The sequence below is a fragment of the Paroedura picta genome, chromosome 5 (genome assembly GCF_049243985.1).
Source record: "Paroedura picta isolate Pp20150507F chromosome 5, Ppicta_v3.0, whole genome shotgun sequence".
In the NCBI taxonomy this organism is placed as follows: Eukaryota; Metazoa; Chordata; class Lepidosauria; order Squamata; family Gekkonidae; genus Paroedura; species Paroedura picta.
The window spans coordinates 72,329,197-72,343,817 of record NC_135373.1 but is presented as its reverse complement, the minus strand read 5'-3'; the positions used below and the strand labels follow the sequence as shown (position 1 = coordinate 72,343,817).

The 14,621-nt window shown below is 40.2% G+C and overlaps 1 protein-coding gene across 2 annotated transcripts in view; it reads right to left on the bottom strand.

Moving 5' to 3' along the window:
* The window catches only part of PPP1R3A (protein phosphatase 1 regulatory subunit 3A), a 32,528-nt gene extending 18,311 nt beyond the window's left edge, over nucleotides 1-14,217 (bottom strand). The window contains exon 1 of one of the 2 annotated variants that reach the window (XM_077338486.1): nucleotides 14,011-14,217. In XM_077338486.1, coding sequence (XP_077194601.1) covers nucleotides 14,011-14,054 — 44 coding nt within the window. In that variant the 5' untranslated portion in view covers nucleotides 14,055-14,217. Of the gene's footprint in view, nucleotides 1-6,588; nucleotides 7,397-14,010 lie in introns of those variants that run through there. The other variant, XM_077338485.1, reaches the window with a different exon arrangement.
* Nucleotides 14,218-14,621: the final 404 nt, after the last annotated feature.

The following is a 14,621-nucleotide window of genomic DNA, read 5'->3' as shown; positions in this document are numbered from 1 at the left end:
CACACAAAACCAAAAACTAAAGGTCTATTTGTACTGCCTTTATGAAAACCTTATTGGAGTAGGAGGTATTTCAGAAGAGCCCAGGAGACATCAACTGTGTCTACAAGAAGCACCCATTTAGAAACAGCTACGCAACATTTTGTGAAACCCCCAAACATTTTGTGATTGGACTCATCCCTCATAAAAGCCAATCAGCCCCATGGAAGCCATTTATTGTGGATCCCACTCCCTTTTCTTGAATTTCAAAAAAATACATATTAGTCCAATGAGGTTGGTCCCCCGAGCATATAGTGTCTGATATCAGTGCAGAAATTAATGCATGTTATGTTATTTTTTAAAAATAAAATTACAATATACCCCTTCCTAAACGGTTCTCTGCATGGTTCAAGAAGCCCTTTCTTCCAACTCTTACAACTTTGAAGCATGAGTAGTCTCATGTGTGCTGTGGAGCATTGATGTTCATGGATATACATATGGAAAGGATGCATTAGACATAATACGAGGCTTGTTGCTATGTGCAGTAATGATACATTTCTGAGCCATTCTAACACAAATAAAGGGAAAAAACTATGGCGCAATGAATTTAGCATTGTCAAGAACTACACCACAAGACAGCTATTACGTAAAGGCCAAATCCAGACAATGTGCCTGACATTTCAAAGGGGAATGTGGGCACTAACTATTTTTATGCCCATGTCAAAAGTGGTTTGGCGTAGTCTTTCACACAGCACTGAGTATCATTAGTTTCTTGATTTTCTTTGCTGCTGCTCTAGGAATGCACCAATTAGCTGTTATAGTCACAGACTGAGGTGGTAGAAATAAGCAATCATGCTGTGAATTCTGGGATCTGACTTTCAAGTATGGTAATAGGTGTCTTTACCATAAGCCTCCCAAGCTCGGGCTTTTTTTTTTTTTTTAAGAACAGCACCTTAGACCTCAAGATATGGAAAAACAGCTTGAAATTAAATAACATGGTTTGTTTAAATTCGAAACAATGTCAACAGAAGAACTAAAGAGGTTTTCAGTGGTCTGTGAGCCTGCATGTTTTGAATATATTTATGGGCTAGGAGTACACACAGTGGCAGTTATCATTTGTAAGATCTAAATTTACTAAGAGGAGCAAACCTAAGTGGGTCTGTTCAGAGCTAAGTCCCATTTTCTTCAACAAGGCTTGATGCCAGTAAAGTGTTTTTAGGACTGCAGTCTATGTATTCCTGCTTAAGCAAGCCCAGGATCAAATGTATTTGCCAGTGTTAATATAGCAATTTTTTCTTGTGCCTTTCCACCTAAAAGTTCTAATTTTAAAATATTAAAATATTGAAATATTAAAATCAACACAATTAATACAACTTTGATGCATGTTTTATAATAATATTTTGTTGTGTAATATTATTAATTAGATTTTAAAATATCTTCCTAGTTTCCACAGACCAGTTGCTAGCATGCATAGATGAAACTTCAGTCTTGGATCCATTCCAGTCTGGCTTCTGGACTGGCCATGGGGTGGAAATATCAGGTTGCCCTGATGGATGACCTCCAGAAATGGCTGGAAGGTAGGTCGGTGCTACTCATGCTACTGGATTTCATGGCAGCATTCAATATAGTTGATCATGAGCAGCTCACTGCCTCGCTGATGGTGGAATACGGGGGACAGCCCCTCAGTGGCTAATTGCCTTCCTCCAAGGATGCAGACAGAGGGTAGCTGTTGGGAAGACACAGTCGCACCTCCACTGTGGGATGCCACGAGGTGCGATTCTCTCCTCAACTTTGTTCAACATCTTTATGCTCTAGCCAAGCTGGTCTGGGAGTTCTGGCTTGGGTGTCATCAATACGCAAATGACACCCAGTTCTATCTCCTAATGGATGGCCATCCATATACACCCCCCAGACAACTTTGCCAGAGATCTGGAAGCAGTGACAGGATGGCTCAAGGAGAGTCACCTGAAATGCAACCCTCCAAAAATGGAGATCCTGTGGCTAGGTAGGAAAGGACCAAGCAAGGCAGTGCACTTACAAGGCAGTGCCCAACTGTCAGTTGCTATCTCAGCCAGAAATCTGGGAGTGATCTTCGATGCCCCTTTATCTATGGAGGCACAGATCTCAAGAGTAATGTAAATGGTGTTTTTCCATCTACGCCAAGCCAAGCTACTAGCATCTTACCTGGCCCTGGATCACCTAGACAATGTTTACCTCTAGAATGAACTTCATTAGCTTCTCTACTTGGGCTTAAGGAAACTGTAACTGGGCCAAAATGCAGTGGCCAGGGTCCTTACAGGGTCCCTGGAGGACATACATTTGACCTGTGCTCTGACAGCTACACTGAATTCTGGATCTGGTTCTGGTACTTACCCATAAAGCCATTAATAATTTGGATCTTGCATATCTGAAAGGCCGCCTCTCTGTCTACCAATATCAACCAGTTGGTGGTTCCTGGCCCCAAGGAAGTACATCTGGCCTCAACCAGGGCCAGAACATTTTCCATCCTGGTTCCCACCTGGTGGCACAAAGTCCCAGAACATATCCACGCCCTCCCTATCAAAAAGATGCCCCCAGACTACACTCTAGCTCTGGAAGATCAGAAGATAAATTAAGACTGCTGACGATCCTATAATACCAGAAGCTATATTAAATTTTAAATGGATCTATTTTAGATTTTCAATTAATTTAATGAATTTTTTAATTATTACTGATGTTGGTAATAAGATGTACACCGCTCTGAGCTGGTTCACTGGGTAGGGCGGTATATAATTTAAATAAATAAATGTCAAATCTGTTAGCAATGGTTAAATTATAGATGGCACATTAATAGCACAGTCCCAAGCAGAATTACACCTTTCTATTCCTAAGCAAACATTGCACTTTGTTTCCTCATGGGGATGGAATGGAGGAAATGGGGCATTACACTGAGTGACTCAGTCCACCGGCCCTGGAGCACCTAGCCACGTGATCCATGCAATGATTACCTCCAGACTTGACTACTGTAACTCACCTGTAACCTGCTCTGGAAACTACAGCTGGTGCAAAATGCAGCTGGCCAGGTTCTCACACGGATGCCATGGAGAGCCTACATATGACCAGTACTGTGGCAGCTTCACTGGCTACTGGGTGATTTCCAGATCTGATTCAGGGTTTTGGTTTTAACAGTTAAGGCTTTACACAATCTGGGCTCTGCATATCTGAGGGACTGCCTCTCTGAATATGTTCTCCAGAGAGATCTTCAGAGAGCAGAGAGCAGTGTGAATCAGCTAAGGATCCCTGGCCCTAAGGAAATCTGCCTGGTCACAAACAGAGCCAGGGCCTTCTCAGCCCTGCCTCCTGCCTGGTGAAAAGAGCTCTCAGGACAGATCAGGGTCCTGCTGGAATTCTCCAAGTTCCAAAGGGCCTGCAAGATGGAGCTCTTCTGCAGGGCTCTGGGATTCTCGAAAGAAATAGACTTTTAGCAGCAACAGTATTGGTGCCACTCTTGCATGAAGAATAGGAGAGACAATCTGACTACATCAGGAGTTTTGTCACTATGCAAATGCAAGGCCCACTCTCACAGTAGCAAGGAACAGCTGCTCTCCTGGTAAAGACCACCATCCACATCATCACTTCCTAAGAATAGCTAAACGCTTTAGCCAAATCTGTAGGCTGACTGAAGTGTGCTCCTGTCATTCAGGGCTTGCCTCAGCAAACCTGAACTATGCAAAGTGCTTATTTGTGTGTCCATGATTGTCTTTTATCTAGAGACATTCATTACTGGAAAACAATAATGTATCAGCAAAAACAATGAATATTCCTGGAAAGTTCTGTGTTTTGTCAGCATTATGAATTACCTATTATTCCATGAGATGTCTGCTAAAAAAGAACCTTCAGTTCTGATTTTTTTCAGTTTAAAAAATCATACTTTTTCCTTTGGCACACCATCTCACTCAGTATGCATACCTGGTCCAAAATCTGACAGTTTAGCAATAGCATCTTCAGCTGATGTCATTTCTAGATGCCATCAGCACATTGTGGGGCTTTAGCATGGGATGGCATGTCATGAGCTCACAGTCACATCATCATTTGCAAAAACGAACTTGACGATCCCATGCTCATCATTTGTGCAGCAAAATGGGGCAACCCCAGTCAAGGTTGTGGTATCTGCCTAGCTGAGTGATTCCCAGATATGCAGGAAAATACTGGTTTGTCAAGTTAAAAAACCTGAACTCACCCAATGGTTTGACAAGCAAAGAGCAACAGAAAACTGAGTGTCTTTGAGTGGAGGACGAAGACAGGAGGCACATGGGGAAATGAACCTCTAATATTCTAATATCCTGGATAGAAAGATTAGATTGAAGAGATGCACATACATGGATTGGAACAAAATATCTGACTGGAAACTTCAGAATGTCAGCATGCAGTTAATGGCCTTTTGTCACATCTTTTCTTGCTAATGCATTAATGGCATCATGGGTTTCTGAATGATACTTTGGTGGGTCAGTCCTTTTATTAGGACTGCAAACAAAAATATTGTTCCAATTCAGTCTTGGCTTATTATGTTAAATAATTGTTTTATTCATTATAAATTTCTGGTTCAGTGGTAGAGCTTTTACATACAGAAATTCCCAGATTCAGTTCCTGGCATTTCTAACAAGAATCAGGTAGTAAATAACATGGAAGAGTCACTGCCAGTCAGAGCAGACAACAATAATCTTGCTAGACCAAGAGGCTCAGTATAATGTAGCTAATCTGCTTCAGTTGGCATAGAATGGCACAAACTTTCATTGTTCAGACTGGTAAGCCTGAGATCTTAGTGGCCCCCAGGACATTAAAAGGCTGGCAATTTTACAACATGTGGAAAACACTAGCCCGACCAAAGGTTTTAAGCAGCAAGTTGTTTTTATTACAGAATTTCCAGTATTTCCCAGAGAAGTTGTTATTCTGAAGAGGTTACAAGTCACCTGCCTCTAAGTTCTTGATAGTACATTTCTTCTGGGCTGTAAGCCAAATATTAAGAACATTGGAACATAACTAATGTTGGATCAGACCAGAGGTCCATCTGGTCCAGCATATTGTTTCATATAGTGGCTGAACAGTTGCCCTGGAGAGCCAACAACCATGACATAGAGGCCAAGACTTCTCCTGCTGCTGCTTCACAGCACTGGTATTCTGGGGTCTGAGTGCCTATGTACATGGAAGCTCGTTTAACATATCAAGCCAAGCATCTACTTTATTTTTCATAGCATGGTACTGAAGTTGGCAGTTTAGAACATAACCATGTTCCTTTGAATCAAGACTTGACAGGGAGAGGGTAGCTTTAGAGACAAACGTACAAAGGAGCAGCCTTCCCCCGCCATGGAATAACATTAATGCATTCCTACACAGAGTCTCCAATGACATACATACTGTCTCACGCACAATCTCAGTGTAATTATAATGTGTACAGTACAGCCCCCTAAAATACTTACACAATACTTTCAATTTTGTCTCTTAAAGCAACCTAAAGTTATGTGCCTATATTAATAATTTTACAGTAATAAAGCACAATAATGCAATAATGAAACACAGTAATTTCCTAAATTTGTTGGTCTCTTGCAAGGATCCTTAACAGCAAGTGCAATGCCACTTCCAGAGACATAAAGAAATATTACTGGCTATCCAAGTGGTGTCTATGGAAAAAGAACTTACTGGCAGTCACATGGTTGGCTCATCACTTCTCGCTCCTAACTCAGGAGGAACAATTGAGATTCGATCATGGAGAACCTGTTTCCAGATTTTCCAAGGATTTGAAAAAATGGAAATCATTGTGCTTTCTCCTATCAAAATCATCCACAGGCCATTATTATTAAAGTACTGAATACAAAGTCCTCCTCCCTGTTTGGTTTGTTTGCCATCCGGGGCTACTCACAGCATGGGTAAGGGAATTAGTTCACTGTCTATAGGTAAAACCTGCCCTCTTTGTGCCCACTCTCCATTGAGACCAAGGACAGCTGCTATTTCCATCCTTTTGAGTGCTGGAAATTACTGTTTGTGGATTTTCCAGCAGTGCATCTAGTTTAGCTTTCCAAGTAACAGCCAAATAAATTGTTTCCCAGGACTGTATTGCAACAAATATTTTAAAACTTATGTGACATTCTGAAAATTACACGTTTTTGTTCTTACAATAAATCATATTTGAATTTCATAACAATACCAATTTAAGATTATAGCACACTCCTGCAATGGAACAATATCTCATCTTACTGAGATCAAGTACGTCCCACAATTTAAACAGTCCTTAATTATCTAATTCTCCTGATTGGCTGCCATGCCATTTTGATAACATTCAGCTTGGTAATGTTCTACCTCAGACTAATTAAATTTCTTCCAAGAGAACTTCTCTGAGAATACACTGTAATTATAATGTGTACATTTTATTTAAGCCAGTTGTACAAGCTGACAAGTCCTGTTAATGACAATAGCACAGGTGAGATCATGGTTGGGGAAATGAAAAACTGCAGCAGGTATTAAAAGTTATTTTAAAATATCTGCTTACTATTTGATAATGTAATAAGCTTTTATTTTAAAGGACTGAATGAAAGAACTTTAAAATCATGACATAATTCAGAAAAGATGCAGCCTCACCTGTTGAGTGTTGACTTCAAGCAGCCTTTAATTTGTTTATCTGCATCTTCTTGGAGTTTGGTATCCTCCACCAGTGCCGTTTCCTTTTTATGACAGGTCAAAATATAATTGTGGTGGTTGTAGTTTGCCCAAAATATCCCTGCAGATGTCTCGTAACGTATACAAAATTCAACTTTAGCGCCATCCCTTTGGTAAGGAGGAACCAATGAAATCTTGAACAAGAACTGGTCAGTCTCACCATCACAAGAGTTAGGCACATATTCTGCTAATATGTCATAATAAGTCAGCCAGTTGTCCAAAGACATCCTAACATAGACCAGCTTTTCAAAGGAGACATTTAGAACACGAATAATGCCCTTCATACATGTAATCCCTGGTAGAAACTCTATGGACTCTAGCCATACTTTCTGTGCACGCACTTTTTGCAAAAGGTCTTCTTGTGTGGTGGGTAATGTAAACAGTGGAGTTAAATAGAATACCTCCACAGGCACATCTTCATCTTCTAAGTCATCATTTGGTAATGTAGTTGGAACTTCCCAGGTATCAAACTCCTTAACAGATACAAGGTCAAAACCAAATGCATCAGCAAATGAAACTTTTCTTGCAATAGTAGATGGAGCTTCTGGCTCTGTTTCTTCAGAAGAATCTGAATTCCGTCTTCGGGGTCTAGGTGAGAAACGAGCCTCGAGTGTACTTTTAACATCTTCATCTTCTGAGAGAGAATCGTTTAAAGTTGGAACTTCTAATAAGTTCTCCTTACTAATATGACCAGGTTCTTCAAAAGACTCCATTGGGTTCTCTGATATAAACTGAAAGAGAACCGTCTGAGTAGTGGCAGCTGATATTTGAGACCCTGTGACTTGAAACAAGGATTAATATTACAGTTGACATGGCAAAAAGAACTCTGGTCTATTAATAGGAGCAATGGCTTGTTAAATATGTTCTCCAAAGGCTTCCAATCTAATAGCAGTACTGTGAAAACTTCCAGTTTGGAGGTAATGTCTACTCTGAGCATTCCAGTAATGTAAAACTCTGAAGAACCTTGGTAATCATTGCAGGAAAACACTGTAGACATTCATAATGTAACAAGCCTGCATTTGGTAGATAGCAAATGCAGTACAAATGTAGGACCCTAGATTCTTTCATAGGGATATTATCTTGTCAGTGATTTATATATTGTACAAGATTTCTATGTAACTGTATCAAAATGCAATTAACAAAAATTAGGCTGCATGAGGTGGGGCCATGGCTTAGTGGTAGAAAACCTGTTTTGCATGCAGACAGTCTCAGTTTCAACTCCCAGTTCTTTTTATTTGAAAGACCTTTACCTCAGATCATGGTGAGCAGTTGTCAGTCAGGATATGCTAGCCTGACATTAAAAGGTTAGTAGTTTGCCAGTAAAATGCAGAAGCATGGGTTCATGTGGCAATTTGACCCACCCTTGTATTTAGAGCAGAGAGCCAATATCCATAGTTTTGCCATATTACATAATACATACAATAATCATACAATACTCAGTTGAAAACTATTTGCAAAAAGCATGTAAATGTCCTGGACAAAAAGGAATGAAAGGCTGCATAATATTCCTTATATGAAAATAATGAGAGGGCAGAATTTTAGTAAGAACTTCCTAAAGAGACATAGCATACCTAAAACTTACACTATTTTATCCTTCAATATTGGTGCAATAATCCCCCAAACAGGCATCTTCTAATAAACATAAAAGCTCACCATTTATTAGAGGTTTAGAATATTTACAAGGAAAAATGTTAGTAGCCAGATCCCTTCTCTGAGGGGCAATTTATAGGTAGCATAAGCATAATATTGCAAATATTAATTTGCAGTGCACTGTCTGGCAGGACTGGACACTGAAGATACTGGAATAGATGACAAATGCATCTAAAACACAAAGGTATGAGATTTGTTCCAAACAACAGCCATGAAAAGTCAGCCAGATATCAGGTCTGCAGGCTGTACCGGGACTCTTTAGATTAGATCTCTGATGCACGAATGGACCTTTCTCCCCTCGCAGGACACCTTACACCAGTCTCTGTGTGTGTGTTCTTGGGTACCCTGCATACACCACCTGCTTGTGTGCAGGCTATTCTTTTCCTTCTCTGAGACACTGGTCATTTTAGATAAACTGTGGATTTCACCTCCATGTTGTGATGGTAACTATTGCTTCCCCAATTCCGCAGTATTCGTTCCATTCAACCCAGTTCTTCCTTAGTTATTTTCTTGTGTGTAAGTTATAATAACTCTGGGGTGTATAATTTTAAATTGCCTTTAAATTCTTCTTAATAAACAACTTTCCAGTTACTCTGGTGAGTGTTTCTTAAGAGAATAACTGAGTATATAGAAGTGGAGATCCTGTAGCTACCAGCCTCTCACTAAGTCCCACATCACTTACTATCTGGCCCTAAAACTGGAGATACGAGGGGTTGAACTTGGGATCTTCTGCACAGTGAGAAGCTGTGCACTGTTAAAGGTACAAGATAAACATTAGCTTTATTCCTGTGGCTGTACAATAAAAGAAAACTTCACATGATGTCCCTGCTTTTAAAATAGGATTTAATCCTATACAACAAATCAATTAAATGTCTTCAAGCATTTTGAGTTCTACAGTTTCAATCAAGACTTTCAAGGAGTCCTAAAAATTCATTAGAAGGTAGGAAGAGAAGAGCAAAGGCATGGTTTTGGTTTGAAATGTTTTATGTTTGTACTTGAAAAAGGGCTAATGGAGTCATTTCAAAGTAGACAAAATGGAACTCCTGTTTGTAATTTTCCATTTTAGAAAGAATGCAAGGACTCTGTAAAGTATCATTTAACTTTATAAATGTTTTTCTAAATTCCTCATTTAAAAGGCAACATGGTTTCAAAAACATGGGAAGCCATTTGTTCTTTTCTTTGTTACTATAGGAGTAGCTACAGATTGTTACATATACCTCATTCCCCAGGTTTTGGGGAGCAAAATGTTATGGGGCAGTGCTACAAGATGTATAGCATGTTAGATCTCTTGCTCACCTCTCGCTCCTGCTGCATGAGAACAAACGAATACCAGAGTAACTGTTTTCCACAGTATATTATTTGGATCTTGATTATTACACTTCTGACTGCACATCCAAACATGTCCTATCCTTTTGATGCAGGGAGTAACAGCCTGCTCTTGTCTGGGGCTTGTAAACTAAGCAGAATAAGTACTTGGAAGTGAGACCATCAAGGAAGACTGGGGCTGCTGTGCAGAAACAAACCATATCTACCCATCTCTTGTCCTGAAAATGCCATCAGGTAGAACTTCATGGGGTTGCCATGAGTAGGTTGGAATTTTCCAACACACTTAGTTACTTAATGTGTACAAATGGACATCTGATGTTTTTAATGGCCTGGAGAAAAATAACATCTTCTGGTAAATAACAACTCAATATAAAAAGGGACATGATACCTTCTCCAGGCCATTCTGCAGCCCTCCCCCATACATCCCAATTCTGAAGTTGCTAATGTCCAGTCCTAAGTCATGTTGATTGTCTATAAAGCTGCAAAAAATCTGAGGAATGTTGATCATTTTACCAAAAAACTTTCACCTTCCATGGATATTCCCAGAGTGTTTTGCCTGAGCAGAAAACTACAAATTCATTTGGCATTTCACTTTAAGTGAAATTCTGCAGCAGCTGTTCTTTCACAGAAGTTTCACTTCAGTTAGGTCAAAATAATGACTACCATGAAGCAAAGATTGATGCTAATAGCCTCAGCTATTGCTAGTGAAGTACTGTCATGATGAAAGTATCTGTTTTGCTTCATTAAAATATGCTGGAGATAATTGCATTGGAACCTGTAACAGATTTTCTTTGGTTCTATACTTTTCATCAAGCAAACATGCATTTTATTAAACAGGCATATTTCACTAGATGGAGAACATAGAAACCAAAGCCCTGGTTTCCATTTGTTCTACATAACAGTGAAGGGGGTAGTCTTTTTCACAATGTTATCTTACTAAAATACTTTGTTCATTAGTCATTAGCTTTCAATGGGGGACACTGATGGTTGTTTCCTAAGATTACACCGAAGTAAAAGGCTAATGCCATAGTCTGCTTATCTTCATACTTGACTGGTGCTATTGATTTTCATTTTTCTCTCATTCAGCAAAAATTTCTCCCTTCCTTTCTTGTAAAAATAGGCAGTTGATTTTGAGAATAAAATACAGATCAGAACCAGTAACAGCAGCAGACTTATCCAGGTTGCATTTACCTCATTGACTTCACCTGTATTAACCTGCATTGAACCAATACTTTCTCCAAAGGGCCTATCAAAAAATACTGTAGAGTTCTAGCAGTAAATCTGAAGCTCTGTCGGTCCTAGGCCATGCAGTCACAGAGAGCTCAGGCCATCCCGATGCGCATTCCCTGCCTTGTAACCACCCTCACTTCCACCAGTTCCTGCCCCAGTTGCTAGGGTGCCCACTCAGGCCCTCCCTTCTGCTGCTGCTGACAGAGCCTGGCCTGGATTCTCCTCAGAAAATGAAATAAATGTTTCCTGTCACTTTGCAGCACGGTAGAGTGGACTGGAGTATTTTTTTAAATTTTACAGGAGTTATTGTGTATTAACGTGAAAACTCCTTTAAAAAAATTAAAAGATGCTCCACGCCACTCTGTCACAAAGCAGAGTGGAAGGAACCATTACTTTAATTTCCCCACACCTCCAGAGGGAGTGGGGGTGGGCTGCCAGGTCCTCCCAGGTCCAGCCTCTGGAGTCCACCCTGCCAGGCTCGCTGCAAAGCTCTTGAGGAGCTCCATCTGGCATCTGCCACCCCTTTTGCATCCAAGAGTACTAAAAGAACTTGCAGAGGTCATCTCTGAACCTCTGTCCATTATTTTTGACACTTCTTGGAAAACAAGTGAGGTACCATATGATTGGAGGCAGGCAAATGTTGTCCCCATCTTCAAGAATCTTCTTCAACGTCCTCTTGGAGAAGAGTGATAAGTAAAAGTATTACAAGGGAGATTTGCCAAGATTCTTTTCAAAAACAGACTATGTCCCTGTGAATTAAACACTCCTGACACCATGCAACATATCTTACTGGATTTTCCCTTGTTTATTGTCCAGCGAAGGCATGTTATACCTCTCATACCCAAATGGAGAAATCATTCAAAAGACCTGATCTGCCAATTTTTTTGAACGATATGGATGCCAATGTCACCTTTATTACGGCTGAATTTTTGTCTTCAGTTATTAAACTTAAACTGATTGATGTATCCTGACTATCTGTTCATTTTGCTAAGACAGAATCATGATACAGGATGATCTTGATTGGCTCAAGAACTGGGCTAGACTATAAAGGCTGTAAGGCAGTAAAGGCAGTAAAAGGCTGCCATGTAGAGGATAGAGCACAGTAGTTCTCCCTTGCCCCTGAGGGATGGACCAGGAGAGCCAGTTTGGTGTAGTGGTTAGGAGTGCGGACTTCTAATCTTGGCATGCCAGGTTTGATTCTGCCTCCCCCCACATGCAACCAGCTGGGTGACCTTGGGCTCGCCACGGCATTGATAAAACTGTTAGGAAGGGTTCAGAGCAGCGTGTATCTCAGTAATCCCCACTCCAGCCTGACAGGTTCAGGAACTTGCAGGTTTCCTCTCTGATCTAGGTCACTGCTCTCCCCTAATGTTTGCTTTCGACCCATGGGAGGTCAGCAGAGAGAAGCTGCCAGATATACCAGAGATTCCTCTCCCAGATTCACGTTATGATGCAATAAAAGAAATTAAATGTTCCCTGTGGCTCAGCCATGCTGCGAATTGGCAGGAAACATTTTCTCTTTGTTTTTAGTGAAATTGCCAACCTTGTGGATTACGCGTGGGAGGCTTGTACAGAAGCCCTTTACTCCAGTTTACTTTGAACCACAGTTGCGTATTTGTTTGATTGTTTGTTAAAAACATGGTTCTAGTCATAACACTTCTATTTCTTTTTCCCCCCCTCCCCCCGCAGAGTGCCTCTTTCCCCCACTGGAAGATGATTGGTGAATTTTCACCATGTGACACTGATTGACGTGTAAAACAAACAGCAGGAAGTTTTGACTTCTTGTCTCTCAGCTCTCCCGTGTATACACAACTCCTGGGAGCAAACGGGGGGGGGGGGGGGAGAAGCAGGGCAAGGGCTTCCCATGCAGCTGTGGGAAGAATTGGAGCCAAAAATATCTCCTGTGTGGTGGACATCTGGGAGAAACTGAAAGGTTGCCACTTGCTCCCAGATTGGGTCAACTCAGTTGGACATTGCATTCCTGGGAATCAATGCAGAGAATGATAGAGACTATGTGATAGAAGCAGATACTATAAAAGATGATTACATACTGTTGGAACTTAGAAGCGAGTCTCATTGATTTTATTGAAAATGTCTTTCAAGTTATAGGGTGTTTAGGGTCAGCCTTGAGAATGCACTGTCAATCAGTAAAGTGATAAATGTATGGTTGCCTGTCAGAGTATCTGAGTTGTAAATCACACTAATAGATATTACTCTTATATTCCAAATGAAATTCGTAAAATATCTTTTACATTTCCACTTATCATTTTATCTAAGTGACTGTCAGATATTGTTTAGCAAACTTGAGAGCATTATCTTTAATAATAATGATTTTTTTAAAAACCCTTGAAACAGCTTTAGACAGCTAATGCTGCATGTGAATAAATCAGGTTCAGTACAAAACAAAAAATAATGCTGGTATAATGTAGATGGATGACATGACATTCAACATTGTCTATAATTTTCATTTCAATGTAAAATATGTTGCATTGTTTGCATTTATTAAAAACTAACTAATAGTTGTAATGGAAATAGATTGATCTCATCTCTGCTGTTTTGACAGGGAGAACGCAAGGTTTAGCTATCATACAATCTAACTAGGTAGTTAATGTACTCTCTGAAGCTTCAATTCTAAGCATATTAAACTGAATTGCCAATTACATACACCTTTATTAACAAGATGGACTTTGCCACACAGAGTCATTGTTGCTGCTTCTACAGATATTTAAAAGCTGAAGTCCTGAACTCCCTTACTAGCAAGTAAGTCACACTGGTCTGTCTTTTCAGTAAACACACATTGAACCACATGACAAAGAAACTGTGGTGCACGTTCACAGTTGCTACAGAGTTCAATGGCGCTGGGGTTTACCTAATTTTACATCATACTTTTTATCGGCTAACATTTCAGAAATGCTTAGAGCCTCCAGATAATATGTTTTTATGCATATATAACAGTATGCATCAGAGGGAGAGGTCAGACAGCGAGATGCCATGTTGAGGGACTGTGGCTCAGTGGTAGAGTAACTGCTTTGTACTCAGAAGGCCCAGTATCAGTCCTAGCATCAGATGTAAGTGACATGAAAGGCCTTTACTTGAGACCCTGGAAAGCCATTGCCAATCAAAATACCCAGTACTTACCTTGCTAGACAGTGGTCCGAAGGCAGCTTCATGTGTTCATGCATTCCCCTTCCATCAGCCTACCAAATACCAACTATCATTGGCTTCTCCCTACTCAAGGCTATTTTTCCTGTGGCCATTCTATGAGGTCATCATGAAACAATTTTATAAGTTATCTACTGACTACAGGAGTCCCCTCCCCCCTTTTCCTTCAGTCTCTTTCCCCATTTGCATTGGATTATATCATGGGCAGTTCTTTGGTTGCAGTGGCAGAAAGGCAATTAGACAAATAAAGTAATAAATAAAACAACTGCCTTTTAAAAGTTCCACTGGAGAAACATTCAATTAATCAGCTTTCCTATTAGTTAAAGGCCTATGCTAACCTTTGTTGTCTTTTGCATATGTATCTTCCTACATTATAAGATCAAGTCCAGCCACTATTTAGGTTTAGCTGATATTTCATTTAAAATTTATGTGCCCTAAAAATGGGTACTAGGTTTCACTCCAGTGGCTTCCTGGTTAGCAGAATCACCCATATAAAGAAGCAGATTTTAGGAGCAGAATGCCCAATGCAAGAGGTAAATCCCAAGCCTTGCTGCCCTTGGTTTATGAAACCTTCTGAAATCTTGTAT